Below are 21,848 nucleotides of genomic sequence, written 5' to 3'. Positions count from 1 at the left end.
GGAGTTCTCAGGAACAAAAAACCTCAAGTCTTTAAATAAAAGTCATTCCAGCTGTTTTAACACTGTCCCCTGGCTGCACCCTACCTACTTCAGCTCATGTAGATGCTATGAGGAGTTATGTGAGTCATATCAAGGACAGGGAAGGCCCCATTAAATCAAGGTACTATCAGTTTTGTGAGAGCTTTAAATGACTACACTAAACTCATTATTAAAGTAAGGAACTGTCAATTTTATTTAATGCATGGTGCCCAACCCTGATTCTGCTCCCAGCCCAGAGATTTGCCGTGTTCAGGGGCGATATAAAACTTAGGCTTACACTCTTCAGGACATGTATTCAGCTGTTGTGGCATCCTGGCTTCATCCTGGCTGGCTAATAGAGGCCTGCCTTGCACCCATGCCAGGGCAAGGATCAGCTCAGTTGGAATTGCCACTTGGCTTAGCCCAGCCAAAATTTTTGGTGGTGTAGGTAGGGCTGCTGAGCTGGGCTTTAGGTGACCAGGAATGCTCAGTGGGTGAAGCTGCTCATGCCAAGTATCCTCACTCCCTCTGCTCCTGGAAGAGTGCAAAAAGATGAGAAACCAGGTGCCAGCCTTGGGCATTGTGTGCAAAATTCAAAAAGGTGACTGCTAGGATCTTCCTGCAGAGAAGGGAAGTGATATGAGAGGCCCAGCCTTGCACAGGAGGTTTCTTGTCAGACCTGTGAATGGGGGTTTAAGATAACTTTTCCCAAGTGAAATATCCCATTTTCCATCCCTCTGCAGCTTATGGCCCCTCTGTCTTTCCAAGACCCCAAGTGCAAGAATGCTCCTCGGGGGTATTCCCACTGTCTCTGAGACACTGGTGGATTGGGCTTGGCTGGTGTGGATCACCCCATTACTGCTGGCTTGTTTCCTCATGGATGTTGTGGCAAGCTGTTGTCAGCCTGTGTAATCAAAACGCTGAAGGTGTAACTCATATTACAGGCTGTAATGAGGAATTTGATTCCTGTAACAAAACCATCCAACTTTTATTCACATTTATTACTATTCCTGCTATTGCCATGGAGCAAAAATCCTTTTTGAAAGAAACAACATGCCACCAGCACAGTTTTATTGTGTCCTCAGGAAATTTAGGATTGTGTTTTTCTTGCATTAACTGTACAGGAAAATTTGTAATAAAAATTACTTTTCTGCAGAAGACACCTTTTTCCATCACCAAGCTGTCAATCAGCCTGTAATTTCTTGGCATTGGACTATGCTGAAGAACTCACTGAGTTATTTTCCTTACAATGCATGCCCTTAAAACCTCAAACATAAGAAAATAATTTTGGATGTAAGGAAGAAGATTCCATAGTTATTTTTTCAGAGAAAAAGAAAAAACCTTTTCTGTGATGAGATGTAACCTCTGAGGAGGGCAGCACTGGCAGCAGAAGAGTCCAAAGTCCTTGCTTTATCCACACAAGCTCTGCTTCCTTCATCCCCTCCATTTTTGGGGTGAATCAGTGTTTATCCCATGTTTCTGTCCTCTGCTGAGGCTGCCAGCAGTGTTTCAGGGACAGCAAGGGGCTGGTTGTTGATGTGGAAACCAGTCCCTAACAACAACTCGTTTCACCAAAGGGCACAGGCAGCCATCTGACATTGACAATGTTGAGTGACTGCTGACCTTGTTTTTAGCGTCAGCTGATAGCGAGTGGAGCCCTGCCAGTTTGCACCAGTTGAAAGCCTGTCCCTTCATGGTGGCGATTATCCTGATTTTTACAGTGGCGCTGAGAAAGTTGCAGCTGCTGTGCTTCACATGCTTGACTTTAATTTGCTGTGCCTCAGTCTTTTGGTGTTATCTTTAGAAGAGAGTGCGAGAAGAACGTCTCTCCTTGTTCTGCGTCAGTCGTTTTTTTTCCCTTTTCATTTTCTACAAAGAGAGATTGCTCAAGCACACCGTGGAATGAAAGCCATAAAACTATAAATTACACCTCTGCTAGGTCCACAATATGTTGCCAATTACATCTGCCATATTATTTGCGTCCAGGGGGAAAACATACATCAAACCACCCCCTCTTTCCAGGCAGGTCAGTACTGTACTAGAAGGAACACCGTGATTCTTCTTAATCTGTGGAAAAACAAACACAGTTTTGGCTCACTCACACACGATCTTTGTGTCCAGCATGACAAGTTGAGTAGCACTGCTCTGGTTCTCTGAGCTTGCTGCCTTCATGACAGCATCATTGCCCTGGGGAAAGGAGAGAGGAGAGAAGGTACTTCTCTAGTACCTTCTAGCAAGGAGTCTGAGTATCCAGTTACAGGGACCATGGAAATTGCTGCCCAGGAGGATGGGGGAGCAGGGGTAATGGAGTTAGAAGGAACAACAGCAAACAATCATAAATCCATTTAGAGACAGGGGTCATGTCTGCAGAGGGCAGCATGCTGTGATTTGCAGGGCTTTGTTACTAGACTGGGACCAGTGGGGTTTTATGTACCATGTTCAACCCTAGGTGAGGGTTTCCTCCTGTGTCCTGAAGGGGTTTTCTTCTGCATCTGCTCTGTCCTCAGAAATTAATCATTGTGGAAGGGGTGAAGGCAGGGGTGTTGAAGCAAAGTGGAGACATTGCTTGGCCTGTTACCTCTGAGTAGTTTTGGCTCACCACAGCACCCCTCTCCTGAGCCACTCCTGGCCTTTGGGCTGCTGGGAATTAAGTGGAAAAAGAGTGCTGGGTGAGTGCTGGGTGTGTTTAAATCTATTAACTTGACTACTGAGCTTTGTGAGTACGGAGTGACATTCACATTTTTCTATATGAGTAAGTTTATGCATGCATGTGTGTGAATGTGTTTGTGTACACATGAGCTCCAGAAAATCTCCTGAAGAGGAAGGTGGACTAGTGAAGTGTGAGGAGGCCAAGTCAGATACTTTCACGCCTCCACATGAAGAAGTTGTCCATGTGCATTGCAGAGTTTGTTGTGGTTTTGTTACTGAAGCATTCATTCAGCTTTTAACTTTTTTAAGTTGAAAACAAGTCAAGGTTATGTTTGTGCTTAATAATTCAACAATGGTGCCAGCTCAGCATATTGTCTTTTTTCTTCCCTAGTCATTCTGGTTTATTAAAAAGAAACACTGATGACAGATAGAAGGGTGAAGGAGGCTGTGCCTTTCTGCTCTAACTCCTGCCGGGTGCTGATTCCTTCCCTAGAAGTCCCCATGGATTTGTGTTCTTCACAAAATGTTTGCCCCAGCAGTACTATCCCTACCTGGGCAGGGAAAGCTTGGCAGCAAGTCAGGACTTAGCTGTCCCCTTCTCCGTGCACCACATCTTTTTTCTCTGAATAGGCACATTTTCTGTTTCAGTGGAATATTACTCAGAATCCTTCAGTAAGTCTGTCTCAGTGATGCATTATTTTCACTTTGGTTATGAGGTTGTGGGGTTGTTTTTTGGTGGTCTGGGTTTTTTAAAAAATATTTAGAAGATCATTAACTCTTCTGAAGCCAAATAAGCTTGCATTAAAATAGGTTTTTGTCTTTCCTGTAAAAATAAGGCTATATTAGGAGCTAATTCTGCCACATGCTAATGTGTATGTTGCTTCATAAACAATGCTGTTCATTTCCAGGGGATCTGCTATCTGCTTCCTGGTGATGGTATTGTCACAGCAAATGAGAATAGATGAACACAATTTTATAAATCTGGGAGCACTGAGAGCACACAGTGAAGCTCATGTTTGTGTAACTCCCATCTCCAGTGTCTCTGAGCATAGACTAGCATTGTGCACAATTCCCACTCACAGACTTGGCAAGCAGTCTGAAACATCATCTTCTTCTGTTCTGGCTCCTCAGCTTTATCTATGCACCTCCATTTGCTCACAGTGTACCATCTCCTGGTCCCATCTTCTCTCTGTGCAGGCCAGAAGCTACACAGTAGTTTTATGGGCATACAGTGGAGGGCTTAAGTCAGATCCACTAAACTGCTTAGGATTGGATGAGCCTGAGGATTTGAGATTTAGCTTCTGTAGTCAGAATACTTTGCAGTATTTGACATGAGTTCCTCCAGAGAGCTAGATATATTCCTAGAGACAATGGGAATAGGAGTCTCTTTAGGCAGAGGAGGTAAAAATAACATGTACATTCCTGTTATTAAAAATTGAAACGGGGAGAACAAGAGAGCAGAAATCTTGTTGTTAGTATAGTTCCACCTGGGGTAAGGATTTATTTTGGAGCATATTTTACTTGTGTTGAATACGTATTTCTGGAAGAACTTGGTTTTTGTGTGTGTGTGTGTAATGTATCTATAGCCTGTATCCCATTTCCCTTTCATGCCACTGAGCAAATGAAAAAAGCTGGGGAAAGCATCTTGACACAGTGGTTTCATTCTGATGTTGTATTGCAGGTATGGCCTCGCATGTGCAAGTTTTCTCTCCTCATACCCTTCAGTCAAGTGCCTTCTGTAGCGTGAAGAAACTGAAAGTGGAGCCGAGTTCAAACTGGGATATGACTGGGTACGGCACACACAGCAAAGTCTACAACCAGGGCAAGAACGTGCAGTCCTCCCAAGCAGCCGCCGCAGCAGCCGTCAACGCCTCCCTCCAGATCCCCAATCCAAGCATCCCTTACGAGCAGACCATCATCTTTCCAGCAAGCACGGGGCACATCGTGGTTACATCTGCCAACAGCACTTCTGGTGTGGTTGCAGTGTCTGGGCAAACACTGGGCGGGCCACACAACCTGATGCGTCGCAGCACTGTGAGCCTTCTGGACACCTACCAAAAATGTGGACTTAAGCGCAAGAGTGAGGAGATTGAGAACACAAGCAGCGTGCAGATTATTGAGGAGCATCCACCAATGATTCAGAACAATGCCAGTGGGGCCACTGTAGCCACCGCCACCACCTCCACGGCCACTTCCAAAAACAGTGGCTCCAACAGTGAAGGGGATTACCAACTGGTGCAACATGAGGTGCTCTGTTCCATGACCAACACGTACGAAGTTTTAGAGTTTCTTGGCCGTGGAACCTTCGGACAAGTAGTCAAATGCTGGAAACGTGGCACTAATGAGATTGTGGCTATCAAGATCCTAAAAAACCACCCTTCTTATGCCCGGCAAGGCCAGATTGAAGTGAGCATCCTGGCTCGGTTGAGCACGGAAAGCGCGGATGACTACAACTTTGTCCGTGCTTATGAATGCTTTCAGCACAAGAATCACACATGCTTGGTATTTGAAATGTTAGAGCAGAACCTCTATGATTTCTTAAAACAAAATAAATTCAGTCCATTGCCCCTTAAGTACATTCGACCGATTCTCCAGCAGGTAGCAACTGCCCTAATGAAGCTGAAAAGCCTGGGACTGATTCATGCTGACCTCAAACCAGAAAACATCATGCTGGTAGACCCATCCCGACAGCCATATAGGGTCAAGGTCATAGACTTTGGTTCAGCTAGCCATGTGTCTAAGGCTGTGTGTTCTACTTACCTTCAATCCAGATACTACAGGTAAGAGACTGGGCTCGTGTAACACTACAATACAGGATAAGTAATTTACCTAAGGGAATTTTCTTACATTCATTTAAATGAATGAGAATCATCCCTTAATTCAAAACAGAGATGGCTCTTAGAATGACTTGCTGATGATAAGAAAAAATTATGTCCTAACGCCTCTCTTGGAGTTTACTTTCATTGAAAACCATTATAAGTTCGTAAATAATCATAAATTGTTGCAAAAATAGAGTTTGCCAGTTACAGTTTAGAAAGTCTTTCACTTCTATCAGTTTGTTCTCGCTGGAACTGTTTCCAGAAGAGCTGATGTACACATTTCCATTACAAGCCAAATGATACAGGTTCTTGGTTTCAGAGCTACTTCAACCTAAACAGTCAATCCATACCTCAAAAGTGTTTTCCAGTCAGTTCTCATATATGAAACCAGGGACTTAAGAGGTGTAAGGTTGGCCCACAGGAAAATTGTGTGGATGCAGAAGATGATTTGTCGAGGATTGGTTTTCACACAGGCTCTGAGACAATGGGAGTCTTCTGGCTGGCCTCTTGTCAGCTCTCCTCCAGGCAAGTATTGTCAGTGATTTGGTGTTGGAGTGAGGACCTGTTGTTGTCTGTTGATTCCCACTCACAGTGCTTTGTTACGTGCTAGGCTGGAGCTGTGACCTCAGCACAGGTGTGCCTGAAGTGAAATGTGTGAATCAGGTATATCCCTCTTCAGCCTGTTGAACAGTTTCATCAGAGCAGCCTCTTTTCATAACCCCTGGCAAGGCATCCTCACACTCTGTCTTGACTCCAAGACACAAAGTCTCTCTTGTAGATGTTCTCAGAACCTCTCTTTGGTACCAGTCAGCTTGATTCAACATCGTAGGGACCGAGAAAAGCAGTTCTATTGCTGCTTCAGGGGTGGGGGGAAATAGAGAAGGGGGTGAAGGGAATTTGTCTTTAGATAACAGCTGAATTTAGAAATGTTCAGACCACATTTTTATCATTGTACTTCTGTGAAACAGGGGCAAAGAGAGAAAATCCGATCCTCCTTCATGATGGATTTAATGAAAATCAGTCCTGGCAGCATCTACAGTTCATCAGATGGGTTACAAAAAAAAACAGGGTAGTTGATATGTTTGTAAATAGAGAAGAAATCTTTCTTATACATGGTGAGGACTGGGGTTGAAAAACCAACATGGGTTGGTAACAGACCCTTTTCCTACTTCATTAATTTCACAGCGGCAAAGCCTGCCTGAACTCTGAGCTTGGAGAGGGTTAATTTTCACAGGAACAGGAACTTTGACAGTGTAGCACTGCAGCAGCTGATCTTTATCTGCTTGTCCTTTGCTCTGAAGGAGGCCGGGAAAAATGCCCAGCCCTAGTTTATACCTTAGAAGACGCTTATTAAATAAGATATTCTACCTGATGACAGTCCCATCCTCCAGGAGAGACATGTTTCTGTGGTAAATATGCAAAAGCTTTTAGAGTTGCAATTACCTGACAAACTAGGAAAAAAGAAGAAAGACAATACAGGCATTTTGTTGTTGAGTTACCTGTGATTCTGTGTTAGCAGCCTAGGTCCCCTGCCGAAAGACAGAAGGGGCAGCCAAAATGAAATATGTGACAGAAAGCAGAAATGAAAGAGAAAAAATGGTTCATTCTCAGTAACAAACAAGGAATATTTTTGTGGCAGTCACCAGGGAGGAAAAAGCTTTGTAAAGTTTGCTTTTTATATTTTAAATGTTATCCTGCCCAGTCTGAAGTTGGAGCTTGGTAGATTGTAGGTTCTGTTTGTCTAATTTCTCCCCTGTTTTCCATGCTTGAATTGGTGGGAGGAGGGGAAAAGGGGCAGCAGCTCACCAGGTAAAAAAAAAAAAAAAAAAAAAAAATCTCAAAATCTTATTGGGTTGAATTACATCAGCAGGGGGCTGCTGATTAAGCTAAATTCAAGTCATGAGGAAAATTTATGTTCTTCTTTATTTTCTGATGGGGAAAGTATAGCACAGAGTAAAGACCCCTTTCCACTCTGAAATGAAAGAACTTTCATGCTAGGGGAAACACTGGGCTTTATAAAGATTTCATGTGTCTTCCATTTAATTTACACTTGTTCTGCTTGCTAGAGTGTAAAAGACAAGGGGATGACTTCAAGAAATGGCACATTTAAGTTGTATGTGAAGGAAAAGCTTTCTCAGACTGGTGAAACCTCTCAGGCTCTAAGCAGTCATGCTCAAGGAGTGACAGAAGCCCTGTGCCCCATGCATTTAAGGAAAGATGAAGCAGAGCACAGGGAACTATAAAGTAGAGGCTGGATCTCAGCTGGAGGTTTTTTATTATGGACTTTTGCAAGCAAATTCCTAAGTTGTCTCCATATATTATTAAGAGCTTGTTTTTTCTTTTTCCTATCACTGCTTTTGAGAATGTGATGGCCAAATCCTTTGAAGGATTGAAAAGTGTGTGGGATCCTGCTCCTTCTCAGAGCAATGTAAGACCATTCCTCTTCCATTCCTTCCTTCAAGAGGAACGATAGGTCCATTTTCTTCTCCCGAACATAGATGACAAAATGTCTTTAAACAAACTGTGCTTTTTCTTGACCTGAATCTGCATAACCCAGCACAAACCAAGAGAACTCCACGGCTGCTTTCATGGAAAGTCTTTTCCATGGGTGATTTGCCATTGCTGCCATGTAACATGCTCTGAAGATGAATGGGATCCCTTGGGCCAGTTTCTTGTGGGAAGAAAGAATGATGAGCAGACTTGCTCTTGTGCTGCTGACACTGCTCAGGGACCCTCCCTTGCTGGAACCCCCAAACCCAGAACTGTTTCTGTCCCACCAGGGATGTTTCTAAGCAAATGCGCTCTGCAAGGGTGGAAATGGTATTGAGATGACAGAGTGGATGAAAAATATCAAAAATGGGATCGAAATGTCTTTAGTTCAGCAGAATTTAGCTCCCAACCCTCTTAAGAGGATACAGCTTCCTCCAAGCTAGATCTGCTACTACAAGTGGTACTCAGGAGATCTTTCTCCTGTGCTCCTGACTGTAGGGAGCCCGTGGGAGGCAGAACCTGACAGCCTAAGGTGGGCTTTGCAGGAACTGCCCTGCTGCCAAGAATCCCTCTCTGGGAGGGCAGTGCTGTTGTGTCTCCAGTGCCTGCTGCAGGCCTCGAGAGAAGGGAATGAGCCCCAGCAGGCTCACACCATGGGCCCTGCCTGACATGACAAAGGACATCTCAGCCACAGTCAGAGTTATCTTCTAAAAGGGGGGGGTGCTGTGAAGAGGATCATCCTCCTTCTGCCCACCCAGCTTCAGCCTGTGGTGCAAAGTGTTTCTCTCATGGCATCCTTAGCCAGTGTGTGTAGGACCTTACTGGTAGCCACCCAAACATCCCTTGCTTAGGAGAGGGGCTCCAGCCTGTCCCCCTGGTCACCGTAGTCCTTCATCTTGTCGCTTGCCATCAGCTGCATCAACCTGGGCCTGATCACTGACCTGTCAGGGAGGTTTATGGTGATGCAGCCATGGTCTGGAGGTGCCTGGAGGAAAAGGTGAGGAGCTGAAGCTGATGATGGAGGGCTGCTCTGCTCAGCTTAGAGTTCAGGAGCAGGGCTCTGCACTTGGCAGTTTTAGCCAGACATGCTTAAGTTAGAAATGAAGCCCTGTTCACAGAGTAATGGATCAAAAAGCTGTGATAGCCTCTGCCTCACAATGTATCTTCCTGGGATTTTATTGTAGTTCTTTTCCTTTTCATGTGGCAGTTGGAAGGGGAGATCATTGAGGCAGATTCTGAGATCTCCCTTTGCAGAGGGTCAGAGGAATGAATGACCAGAGAGATCCCTTCTACATTGATCAGCTATGTATGAACAGCTTCCCATATCCTGGGAAATACAGGGCTCAGGCTGCAACAGATGGCCCCTTTGTTAGAGCCCCCATTCATGCACCCAGGTGGAAGAGGGGGTACAGCCCTCTGGGAAGCTGGGGTGGCTGGGGTGGTAGAGGGAGAGTTGAGGTTGTCCCTCGATGGAACAAGAGCACTTCTCTGTCATGGGGTGACAGTGTGGGGGTGCTTGGAGCAGTTGGGCTGCTCACGGGAGCACTACCAGTTTTGTTACCTTGCCCTCTTGGCTTTTCTTTGCTGTTCAGCTGAAACAGCTGCTGTGTTGGCACCTTGGGGATGACAGTGTTCTGCTAATTAATGGTGTAATCACCTTATGAGAATTTAGTCTTTCAAAATTTGCCAAATATTGCACATATAAAATAACGGCTGTCACCCCTTCACTATTAGCAAATAAATTCAGGTTTGGTTCCTTGTTTTCAAAAGGCTTTTGGTATGTGGCTTGTCTGGCTTGGGTTGAGATGTCTGCTTTGTAGGTAAGTGGCCTTTGATGAAATGTTTGGATAACAGAGAATGAAGCTGAGTACCAGTTTGAAGAGGTGTTTATCAGTCTGGTTTCAGACACTGCAAGAAAATATGCATGCATAAAGGCTGCGTGCATGTTCTCAACCACCCCTACAGAGTGTGCAGTGAGGCTGTGTGCAGGCGTGGCTTCTGACTGCCTCTGCATGCCTAGCTGGATGAGAGCAGGTCCTGAGGGATGCAGGGGACAAAACTGGATCCCTCTTGCCACACATGAACATTGTGCCATGACAGGTATTGGTCTTTCAGCCATGCTGACAGGAAGCCAAAGCAAGGTAGATTTCTGAGCAAAGTCACTATCTGTTCCCAATTGTGTGACTCACAAATGTGTCATTCCAGTCAAAACTGCCCTTTAAATAGGCAGTTGTAATGACACAGGGATGGGCTGTGCTTTTTTGTTTGCTCACTGAATTGGCATCTGCCATGTCCTTGTATAACACTTCTATTTCAATGCACTTGTATTTCAAAATCTTCTGCCATTCTGGACTTGCAAAAACATCTCTATCTCAGATTTGACTGCGTTTGCAGCTGTGGGAGCCACATTGTTCTGCCAGTCTGTTTCACTCCTACCTGCAATGTTCACTGCTTTACAGACTCTGCCTCTCCAAGGTAAAGAGAGGATTATTTGAGGAGGAAAGTTTCTTATGGGGACTGGAGTGAAACCATGAAGTTCATTGCTGAAGTCTAAGCTCGGTTTCACTTGGTGACGATCATGCCTGGTAGGACTGCAGGCTTGCAAAACTTGTAAAACATTGCAGAGACTTATGTGGAGAAAAGCAAACTTCAAGCTACACTATTTTAATCAGTTGTTAATTTCTTTCCCAAGGACCCTTGGAATTTGAAGTTGTTTTTTTCAGAATCAAAATTCTGAAGGATTTTTTTTTCAAAACCAACATCAGGATTAATTGAATCTCAGCTTTATTATACCCAGACTACCAAGTCTTGGAAAGCAAGAGACAGTTAGCTGAAAGCTTTTGGCTTTGACCCACCTTTGGGATGGTCAGGCCAAGTTGGATTTTGGTTTTACAGAACTCAAGCAAAGATAGTTATTTGGTAAATTCCTTTGTGTGTAAATCACCTCAGAGAAGGGATGGCAAACCAGCACTGTGCTCATGGTGCATCCAACAGGAGAGTCACTGTGCCTGTACTCCCTAACTGGGGTCTAATTTAAAACAGAAAAACCTGTATTTCACCTAAACAATCTCCTCAGACTAGACACTCCCTAGTGTTTTCTCTGCTGAAACTTTCTTACTATTTCCCTAAGTATTTTTTTATTTTGCTCTGAAAAGACAGGCCAGCTCCTCCTTTATCTTCTCAAAGCTGGTGATGTGCCCCTTTTCCTGTGCCACCACAGCACCTTCCTGCCCAGCTCCAGCTCGTGATGTGGCCCTGCTCTGAGAGGAGCCTGCATCCCTGTGTGGAGTCAGAAATGCTGTCTGTCACAGGAGGGCTCTGTTTATTTATTAACCAAGGGGATAAAATATGCCCAGTTACGTTCCTCTGAGCCAAAGAAGATTTGTAACAAAGGTCTGGTTGCAAGGAGTCTGACAGGGAGCCTTTCCTCAGCAAAGAGAAGACTTTGGTAGTACAAGGAAGGGAGAAGTCTCATGCTGTTTCCTTTTACCTCATCGGCGTCCAAGAGGTGGAAAATATAATATCACAATTGAGTGCTGAGCCAATCCCTTCAGTCCCCTCTCCTCTCTCTGGAAACAGCTCCTGTATGGCAAAGATGGGGCACTGACAGTAATTACTCCTGCAGATCTCAGTTTTGTCTTGGTGGCTGGAAAGGAAGGAATCTGTGTGTCCACAGGCAGGGATGAGTTCATTGAGGGTGTTTTGGATCAGAGATGTGTATGTGAGCAGCAGCCAGAGGTAGGTACCAGGCTTGGAAACACTGCTCTTCCATCAACTGGTGCTACTCCTTGGGTGAGGGGCTCTGGTTCTGGTGTAAAAGAGCAAACAAAACTTGGGGAGAAAAAGGTAAATGCAATTTTCCCAAGGCTGCTGAAGCTTTTAAACTCACCAGTGATCCCCACAAAGGGAAAGGCAGTCCTCTGGATTTAAGGAGCCCCATTCACCCTCAGGGGCACTGCCCACAGCCCCAGCAGTGCTCTGCAGGCAGGGAACAGAAGCAGGAGCAGAGCCACGGTGATGTGGCTGCTGACCAGGGCTCAGTGTCAACCACCAGCTCTGACACAGGTCCTGCCCAAACTGGGGTAACTCATCTCATCCTTCTCCATGTGGCCTCCAGAGGGACATGATTTTAGAACTGTGCTCCCCTTTCCCTCCACCTCTCTAGTACATAACTTACCCATTTAAGCAAACCTTCTCTCTGTGGCCATTTGCACCACCCAGTCCCACACCCAGGGCTGACCTCCCCAAAAGCAGTACCTTACGTTTGGAAACAAACAACACTTCAAATGGGTAAGAAGGAGTTCCCATGTGCTTTCTTTCAGGGCGTGCAGAGAGGAGGCAAATACACTTCTGATCAGTCCATGTACTACCATCTGAAGTCATCTGGGAACTCCAAAATGAACATCACAAATCTTTTAAACCCCGCAGAGAATCCTAAACTAATCCCTACCTTCTTTATCCTTGCTGTCAGAGTAGTTTCAGTAACATTGTGAGGATCAGGGAGTGGCTTGGAAGTCACGCTTTCCTCACTTGTAGGTTGGCTACAGGTGTTGGGTTTATGGGTTTTTGGGTGTTTTTTTTCTTTCTTCTTCTGCTACTGTTTCTTTCTCATCACCACCAAAACAAGCCTGTCACAGGATTTCCTGCTGTCTGTTTTCTTCTCTTAAGCTTTATAAGCATAGTAAGGCCTGTTAAGGCAGCAGCCTGGTGAAATTATGTGAAAAATCAAGGTCACTCTTGTATTTACTGTATCAGGGCGAGCCTGAAACAGGTACAAATAGCCAGGTTGTTTTACTTGAAAATAATTATTTACCTACAAGAAATCAAAACCCTCCTATTGCAGCTATTGGCTGTAGCACTTCAGACTATCTCTGTAGTACATAAAAGACACACGGGTTTTTGGTAAAGGTACCTGTGCTCAGCTTGGGGGCTGGGACGTAATGAAGCTCAGTATGGTGACACGCAGCTGCAGCCACAGAGTGAGTGAAGGTACAACTGACAGAGCTACAAAGAGCCAGCTGCAATCAGAGCTGCCTGTTTGTGGTGTGTGGAAAGCACAAAGTTTGGTCTCTGCTCCTAGCTGCTTACTTCAGTGGTTTTGTGTTTGCCCTCCATTCTCTCCTCCCACTCAAGTCACTTCCTCACCAAGTGCAAAGGAAGCAGAGCAGGTAGAGGGTGCTGTGTTTTTTCAGCTCCAAAGACAAAACAGCAGCAGCAGCTGAAAGGAGCAGTGGTGTGGGCCCACAGATGTTACTCCAGCAATAGGTGACCAGTGAAGGAGAGAGTACTGCAGTCACACTTATACACTAGTAGCATTTTCTATGTCTTCTTGCATTTACTTCAATGTGTATTTGGGTCAGGGCAGTAGCTGACCAAGGGCTGAGGATGCTGCTGAGAAGCAAAATGAGGTGAGGGGCTGTTGGCATGAGATCACTGCTCCAAGTGTGAAAATAAAAGAATTATGATCAGGGAGATTCCTCATCCTCTCCCAAGTATGAAAAAGCGTTAGCAACACAGTTTGTGCAGGATTTCAGGGATACTTTACTCAAGTACCGTGTATTTAAATCCTATCAGGTTTTTACCTCCTCCTGTACATTTGCTCAGTGCAGGCAAGAGATGCAAATGTAACATGGGGGAAGCTTACTATGTGCATTCATTAGGTTCACAAGTCTTAGGCCCCAGCACAGCAGTACTGGAAAGCTATATTACACTGAAGAGCATTTTCTGGTTAGAAAGTATTTCTGCTTTGCTGTTTATTAGAGATGAGGTTAGAAAAGTGACTGGTGTTGGTTTATAAATGAATGAATAATTACCAGAAGAGGAAAAATTACCCGAAGATGCGACAATTAATATAGGGTTATACATTCCCCAGCTTCAGACCCCTGAATGTCATGACTCCAGTCCCCAATTTCTGTCTTCTCAAACCATTTGCTGCACTGATGCCTCAAATTAGCCTAAGCTTATGTAAAGGCATCTTATTTTCAGGTGGGGGCTCAGTACCTACCTCCTTCTCCAGGCCATGCTGGAGAAAAGGAGTAACTTTCAAGCAGCTGACAGTGGTTATCTTGCTTGAAAAATACTAATCTTGTGGCCTGACTTAAGCTGAGTTGTAGCCACAGCTGTTACCTGTTTAGGAAGAAAGGTCAAGGAAATGTCCTTTGCCTTTTAGGATAGATCACATAAGAATTGTTCTGTGGTGCTTTACAAGAAAAAAAAAAATGCAGAAGAGAGGCATCCATACAAGTGTATATATATGTATATATATATATATACATACACACACTGTGAGAGATTACAGTTCTAAGAGAAAGAAGTTAAAAGGGAGTGGCTCTAGGGGCTGAGAGAGGGGAGGGGCAGAGGAGGAATCCCCTGACAGACCATGGTTACCTGGAAGTTGCTGTTTTCCTTATAAGGAAAGATGAGGGATGAAAGAAGATGAAGTTTCACCCTACTTGCTGTTTGGAGATTTCAAAGCCAGAGACAGTCAATTTCCAAACAGGGCAGCATCCCTTTCCTGCCAGGAGCTGGAACGTAATCTGTGAGTCTCTGAATGGCAGCTTGACCTTTTCTTTTTGCTCATTGAAGGACAAAAGTAATTGCAGACATTGTTTTATCTGCACAGACATGAGTCATTTGGCTTTACCTTTAATTTTTGTTTTACCTTTATTTTGCCTTTGTGACCATGTGGAACAGTACTTGGGTGGACATCCAGGTTCTGTCCCTGCTTCTGTTGGTCTTCATTAGCCAGAGAGTAGCAGACTTCTACCCACTAACAAATCTAGTGTTTGTCTCCAAAGGCTTCTGCTCAGGAAGAGAGGCAGGGTAGATGTGGGGGAATTGACTTGAATCTAGCTGAAGTGACTCTGAATGGAAAAATCTGCAGTTTAAAGAGTAGGGTTAACTCCTTGTCATTATTTTGTTTTTTTGTCAACCACTGCCATTTGTAGCTTATTTGAAGCAGAAGTTCTCAAAAGCAAGTATAATACCCCAGGCCTGATAAGACATTAAAAGTGTTGAAAGTTTTATACTATCATCACTGAATTTCTACCTTTGTGAGAGGCTTGGGGCAGTTTTCAGATAACTCTAGTGACTTACATAGCTTCAAGAAGGCCACCAGCTGAAGCCTTTTGAGGATAAGGAGTATTGTGTGTTCTAGCAGCTGATGCTTGTGCTCACATAGAAGCAGACAAGGAGACATTAGCAGCGTTTCAGTTGGCATCAGGAGGAGCTGCACTGCACTGAGTTGTTTTAACTGCACATAGGATAGCTAGATGGCTTGTAATACTGCTGGGCAACACCATATTTTCTGCCTGTACACTCCAGTCTAGATGGAAGTGTCTGTACCATTTACCTTGTGTTGTTCTCCTGGAATGCTCTGCTTGCTGAAGCAGGGCTGTGTTTACAGCACCTTGTGCACAAAGATTTTTGTGGCTGAGGCCCTTAAACAAAAGGGTAATGGGGTACAAGAGTGCACATGACAAAGAGGGGTAGCACACATGCTAATGTGACAGCTGGCGTACAGAAGGAAAGCTGATGGCCTTTTTTGGATTCACCAGGGTAAGAATTTGTGTTTCCAATAGTTGCTTCTGTGCAGAGCTTTGCACTCAAAGTCGGGGAAGGAGCATCTGATGACTTAAGGAAAGTTTCAATATATTTAGTTTTACAAGTGTTTTACTTGTCAGTGGGAGACTGCAAACAGAGAATAGTCATTGAAGAGGAAAATGGAGTATTTCTTTGATGCTCACGAAAGTAGTAAGAGGGACAGATAAAATCTAAAATATAAACAGGTTCAGCTGAGGCTAGATGAATTTGCTGGTTACTGTGCTAAAAGTTAATGATGAAATATTGGCAGTTGATTTCAGTAGGTAAAAGGAAGTAATGGTGAGGGCCTGTACCAGAAATAGAAGCTTATCTATGTGATCTCATCCCCATATTGTCAAAAATACAGCTCATGTTGTTGTTAGCCTGTTAAATTAATGGACTGGGTTCTGAAGGGCTGCATGAGCACAGACAAGAGCGGGAGGTAGTCATATTGCTGTTTCTGGAAATGTTTTTCTGGAGGTTCATTTGATAACCTATCTCCCCTTGGCAGGTGCATGAGGGAGCAGGGAAGAGAATGGTACTATGGGCTGGATTTCACTTAACAATGCCAATATGGGTGCAGGGATATGGTGGCTCCAAATGTATTCCTTTGTAAGGAGGTCAAAGTACAGCTTGATGTGTAAGATATATAATGAGGGACAGAAAGAAAGGCATGTTAACTGTGTTGGAAGATAACATTCTGTCTTTTGAATGGATTCTTGTTATTTTTGCTGATGTTACTTTCAGCAAAAAAAATTATGTTGAAATTATTCTTTCTTCTCCATTGTTTGGCTCTTGTTCTCAGCTTTGTTATGGCCACAAAGAGAGGATAAAAATGGATTGGCACAAAGTTGAGTTTCCTGTATCATTTAGAGTTATGTTTTCAGCCCTTAGCACTTTGGTAGTGTCTGTTCTTCATTTTGAAAATAGCAATAAAAGAGCAGAGAACATAAGAAAACACAATTCCATCTTTTTTTTTTTTCTAATGAAATTGTCAGTGCTAGCCTGAACTCTGCCTCTGATCTGTATGAAGTCTCTGAACTGTGCCATTGGAAGAAAGCAGATCCAAAAGGAGAGATAAAATATCCATGTGCCTGGCTACTTTAGAAGGTAGTAAAAAGCTCCCGACGTCTTACTTGTTTTTAATCTGTATGTTTATGTCTACATAAATCCTTTGGGAATGAACTTTAAACATTTACATTGGATTTAGAGAATTACCTTCCAGCATCAGTACTTATGATCCAGCAAGAGTAACTAAAATTAAGTTTATGTGAATGGCCCTCTTGGCTTTCAGAGGCATGGGTAATGTTAAACTATGTGTTGAATTGCTGCTCAAATGGGAAGTGGTAGTGATGAGCATGGAGCATTGCAGTGGATTTGCTGTTTGTGTGTGATTGTTGGAGATACAGGGTTTGCATGGGAAGATAGCTCATGTCTTGAAAAGACAGGAGTCTGTGAAGGAAGGCAAAAGCCTCTTGTGAAATGGAAAAGGTAAACCCCCTCCCTCTGAATTACTACAGTTGGAAAAGGATGTGTCTGCAGTGTGTGGCAGCTAAGCATCAAGACACAGCTGACAGCTCCCACCCTGCACCACTTTGGTGAGGAGCTGCTGCTGAGTGACCCTTGAACAAACCCAAGCCTTCAGCCCCCTCCTCTGAGAAGGGAGGAATTGCCAGCTGCTTTTCCAGCAGCTCTAGAAGTGCAACAGTGTCTGCCCTATGTATGTTGTCAGGATCTTTTCCTAGCACCTTGATGCCCATCTCAGGCTCTGAAGAGCTGCCAAAGTAGAAGTTGGCGAGAGAAAAACAGCAGCAACCCCAGGATATGAGAGGCTGGTTCAGATGAGAACAGAGGATGGCAAATGTCAGAGTCTCTAGATGGCCAACAGAGCCAACAGATCCCTCCTTGCAGCCCTAGCCTGTGGTTTGGTCTTACATGGGCTTGTGAGAGGTTTATTTCCAGTCCGAGGTGTGTGCTTTGGAGCAGCTGTTGAGTTCTAGCTCCTAGACACACTCACAGCTTTTATCTTAGCCTGGGGGCTACAGGATCTGATTACTGCCCACAAAATGACATTTGAAGTTGTGTAAGAATCCTGCATGCAGGATATAACTCTAGTCACTGCTTTTGTAAGGGGGCTGTCACAGCAGTGCAGTGACAGTGCAGAAAGCAGAGCACGGGGCTTGGTTTTCCGCAGAAAATGTCCCTGACTTGCTGTATCACATGGATCAAATTGCAGGGCAAGTGAGGGGAGGGTTGCAAACTTTGAGGTTTTTAGAGCCACACGTATGCTCAAGCATCTCATGAAGTGAAATGGCCACTTCCATGATATTTCCTCCACAGTTTCGCCTTTTGAGGGATCCACATGGCTGGGTTTTTCCTTCCCCTCCAGGAATGGTGCATTTGCTTGATCCCACGTTGCCTTGCCTGGCATTTTGGAGCTGTGCCACGCTATAGCATTTGCTGCTGTTGTGGTGCTGGTCAGCAGCCCAGCCAGGCACTGGGCTGCATTTCTGCACAACACTTTGAAACATCCGCCTTGCTCTGACCATGCATGCCCACATGCCTCGCAGTGAGCCAGGGTTCCTGCATGCCCATGTGGTGGCCAGAGAGATGGCAAATAGCTGGCATTGGCATAGCCCCCGTGGCAGCCAGAGGGGAGCAGGAACCCTGGCAGCAAGGGCAGGATGCTGCTGTGGCTACAGCCTGAGCTTGCTTTGCTTGAAGCTGGCACACGATTTTCCAAAGTGCCCTTGACTGACCAGGAGCTTAAAGGCTTTCTTATCTGTGGAGAGTGCCATAGGCTGGTGGCAGCCCATAATAATAAAGATACTAACCCTCCTTATGCAACCAGGGGATGTCTGACAGCGTTACTAGGTAGTTGCTCAACAACAAGGCGTGTTACAACTAACCAGCTGGGACCAATTATTAAAGCCTCACTAATGCTAGCAAGCACTTGCCTGTTGGCATTGTTGGGCTGAAGTTGAACAGATGAATGACTGCTGTGCAGTACACGGGCAGACTCGTGGTGTGCAGCTGAAGCACACCCAGCACATCGAGCACGGAGTGCCTCTGCTCTGGGATGTGTTTGCTGGGCACGGATGAGCCTCATTGCCCAGCCACTGTCTGTTGCCTGTGCCCCTAGATGCAGGATGAGGAGGCATCCTCAGGGCTGCAGCACCATCTCCCTCCCCATCTGCAGCTTCTCCCACCCCCTTGCTGCTGCAGCAGCACTGACATGTGCCCAGTACCTCCTCAACTGCTTGCTACGGGTAGGAAAAGGGGAGGGAGGGAAGCGGGGGCTCCTACTTAAGGCTGCCTCATGAATTTTTAGTCACTACATGAAGATTTCAAGAGTGTGCAAATAAAACATAAAATGAAGCAAAAGACTAAGTGGCACTGCACAAAAGGAGAAGAAAAAACTCCAAAACACTGAATCATTGTCCAAAAGGTGCAGCCATTAGAGAATAATAATAGTTTTTGTGTGCAGTGCAGCTGGGGCCACAGTTGCAGAAGGAAGATTCTCGGTGACCTGTGCGATGGCTCTGTTTGTTTAATGTGCTAAAACAAAGAACTGAAAATCAGACAGGGTCCTTGCTGATAGTTGCAGGGCTTCTCTCGCAGTTCCTGTGTCTGTGCCCTCTTCCCTCTGTGTGTGTGTATGTGTGTCTTCATGCTCCAAATGCAACTAATCACAGCTCCATGCTCTAGGATGCCTTCCTTGTGCATCCCTTGTCACTGTGCCCGGACACTCCCTGGTTGTTGACTTGCTGTTTTTGTAATTTAGAAACTACAACAAATAATAAAAGTCAAATGGTTACTGTTCAATAGTCTGGTTTTGTAATACTCTGTCCTTCAGAACGAGCTTAGTGTAATGACATTATTCCCACCCCTCCATCCTGACTTCAGTCTTTTTCTATCCATTTAGCAAATGCTGCAGTTTGCTCTGTTTTTAATGGGTGGGAATCAATGTGGCTTTTTAAAATTGGATTCTCTCTGCCTGCACAAACAAAATCAATGGGGCTATTGAGCATGTGCAGGTCTGTGTGAACGGGAGCAAGCCAGCAGGGTTTGCCACCTCAGCGAGGCTGGGGCAAAGCCTGTCGTTCACATAGGGAGGATCACACTTTATTTCTCTGTCATTTTGGTAAAGGCTGATGAGCAGCTTGGTACTGTTTAGAAAGTAAAGCCTAGGGTGTACTTTCCACCAGGTTAATAAGAGTTTTGAAGTGGTCAGTGCAAGGTTGTTAAAATGGGCTAAAACCAGACTAGTTTGAGTGCCTGTAGGAGGTTTGAAGATCCCAGTGAAATGAAGTTTAATCCAAAGCATGCTTTATTTCAGTATAATTTTACAATTGGTTTTGCCGTATCTTTTGGGGTTCTCCAGCCTGATTGGACCTTTGCTCTCAGAAATGAGTTTCAGGCAAAATAGGGATTTGCTTCCTTATGGCTAAGTATTTATATATAAACAAACAGGATGGGGAATTTATGTTTCTATGTCTATCTTTTCTGGCAGACTGAGCGTACTAATATTGACCTGATGTGGGAAAGTTGACTGGCAGGAGTTGGTCATGGCCTTGGGAGATAGAGGGAAGGGAAGATTCCAGATGGATGGTATTGTTTTGGGGTTTTTATATTTACTACTTCTTTAGATATGATCTTCAGATCTAACAGTATCAGGATTTTATTGCATGATGTGGAAGGAATGGGTTCTACTAGCATGTTGTCGTGGACACTGAAGTGTCATCCATAAGATCATGAGGCCGTAGTAAATGATTTGTGGGATTGCAGGAACTGGTAATGTGGAGAATATTTTCAATTAAAACTTAGCTATGGAGAGTGGATCTCAATCCATGCCACCAGTGTTGTCCTGACGGTGCAGAGCACCCCACAACAGCGTGTATATTTGTCTCCCAGGGGATAGAGTGATACTGCTGACTCTGTGAGATGGAACAGAGCAGTCTTCCTGCTGCAGCCAGTTCCAGACACTACTGGCACAGGTTGGGTTCAAACTGATGACTTTAGTTGTGTGTGAAAGACTCCAGAACCTTTTATCAACCTGCAGGGCCATTCAGTCATCTCACATAAATGCACATGCCAGTGCTTGTTTTGAACACTGCTTTGTTGGGAGCACAGCGAGCTCAGTGTTTTTAGTGAGAGCAGAAATTTCTGGCTGAATGGGTTTTCTAATGCTCCTGGCAGCTGAGGAGCTCTGGGTCCTGAGCAGGAAGGGTGGCAAGAAGGGACCTTTTCCTACTGACAGCACCACCAAACATGTTTGTTCAGTGCTCTATGTTTCCAAGATGAAATAAGAGTTCATTTTAAAATGCTGGAATAGTGATGAGTTGAAAGGAAGATTTTGTGTCTAATGTCTTCATATCTCCACAAAAAGGAGGAAAACTTAAACTGGTGTTTGGTTCCTGACAGCGACTTCTGCTGGGGTGACAACCCTGCGATTTGTCCAGTGAAATTCTCCGACTTTGCTTTTCCTGACCCACTTCTAATTTCTTGATTGTTTTTTGTTTTAAATACTGTAAATCCCTGTCACTCCTGGATTTCACTTGTAAATGAAGCGGACTGCGGGGGGGGCACATTTCTAAGAAAACAAGGAAATTAATCTTCTCCGTCTGTTCTCTGTTTGAGTGAGGATTTCTTTATGGCCATCCTTTAATTGTGTGATTGTGAGTGGCCTGGACAAATGAGACAGTTTAAGCATCCTGCACTCAGTATAGGTCATCCACGCATACATTATGAAGTACACAGAGCTGCCATAAATGATGCACGACTCGTTTCTCAGTGCAGGGCTGGGTGCGTGTGTGTGTGTACTGGTGGACCCCCTTTTTCACTGCGCAAATACAGCTCTATCCATGCAAGAAACTTGGTGATCATTAAATATCGTTTAAAAGAAGCTAAAAATGTATTTTTATTGGCTTATTTTCTTTCCACAGACAACAAAGATCCTACTTAATTATTTTCAAATGTTGGCAGGAGTGGGGTTTTCTGCAGCTTTGCAAATCAGTGCAAGAAGCTTCCCTTGGCTGAAATGTGTTCAGCAAAGGGTCTGGTCATATAGCAATTTTTTAACCACCTGATTTCCACATGCAGTGTTATTTTTAATCAATACAGCGTGGTTTTTTTCCATATGTGCTGATTAACTCTGCAAACAACTCAGTGTATTCTAGAATGTGACAGGATGTGCTTTTTTCTCTTCCTTTGTGAAGTCCCTAGGACAGATAGGTCATTTTTATTGTGGAGAGGCCTCTGTTAACTATGAAAGGAAGAAGATTCTCGTGC

General features: G+C 44.5%; 1 protein-coding gene across 3 annotated transcripts in view; it reads left to right on the top strand.

The window, feature by feature from the left end:
• The window catches only part of HIPK2 (homeodomain interacting protein kinase 2), a 137,106-nt gene that overhangs the window by 36,604 nt on the left and 78,654 nt on the right, over positions 1–21,848 (top strand). For all 3 annotated transcript variants that reach the window (XM_021536531.3, XM_021536501.4, XM_021536513.4), the window contains exon 2: positions 4,349–5,447. In XM_021536531.3, coding sequence (XP_021392206.1) covers positions 4,349–5,447 — 1,099 coding nt within the window. The remainder of the gene's footprint in view (positions 1–4,348; positions 5,448–21,848) is intronic.

Source organism: Lonchura striata, chromosome 1A, assembly GCF_050655825.1.
Source record: "Lonchura striata isolate lonStrDom1 chromosome 1A, ASM5065582v1, whole genome shotgun sequence".
Lineage (NCBI taxonomy): Eukaryota > Metazoa > Chordata > Aves > Passeriformes > Estrildidae > Lonchura > Lonchura striata.
The sequence above is the reverse complement of the archived record's forward strand: the minus strand, read 5'-3'. Positions and strand labels throughout refer to the sequence as shown.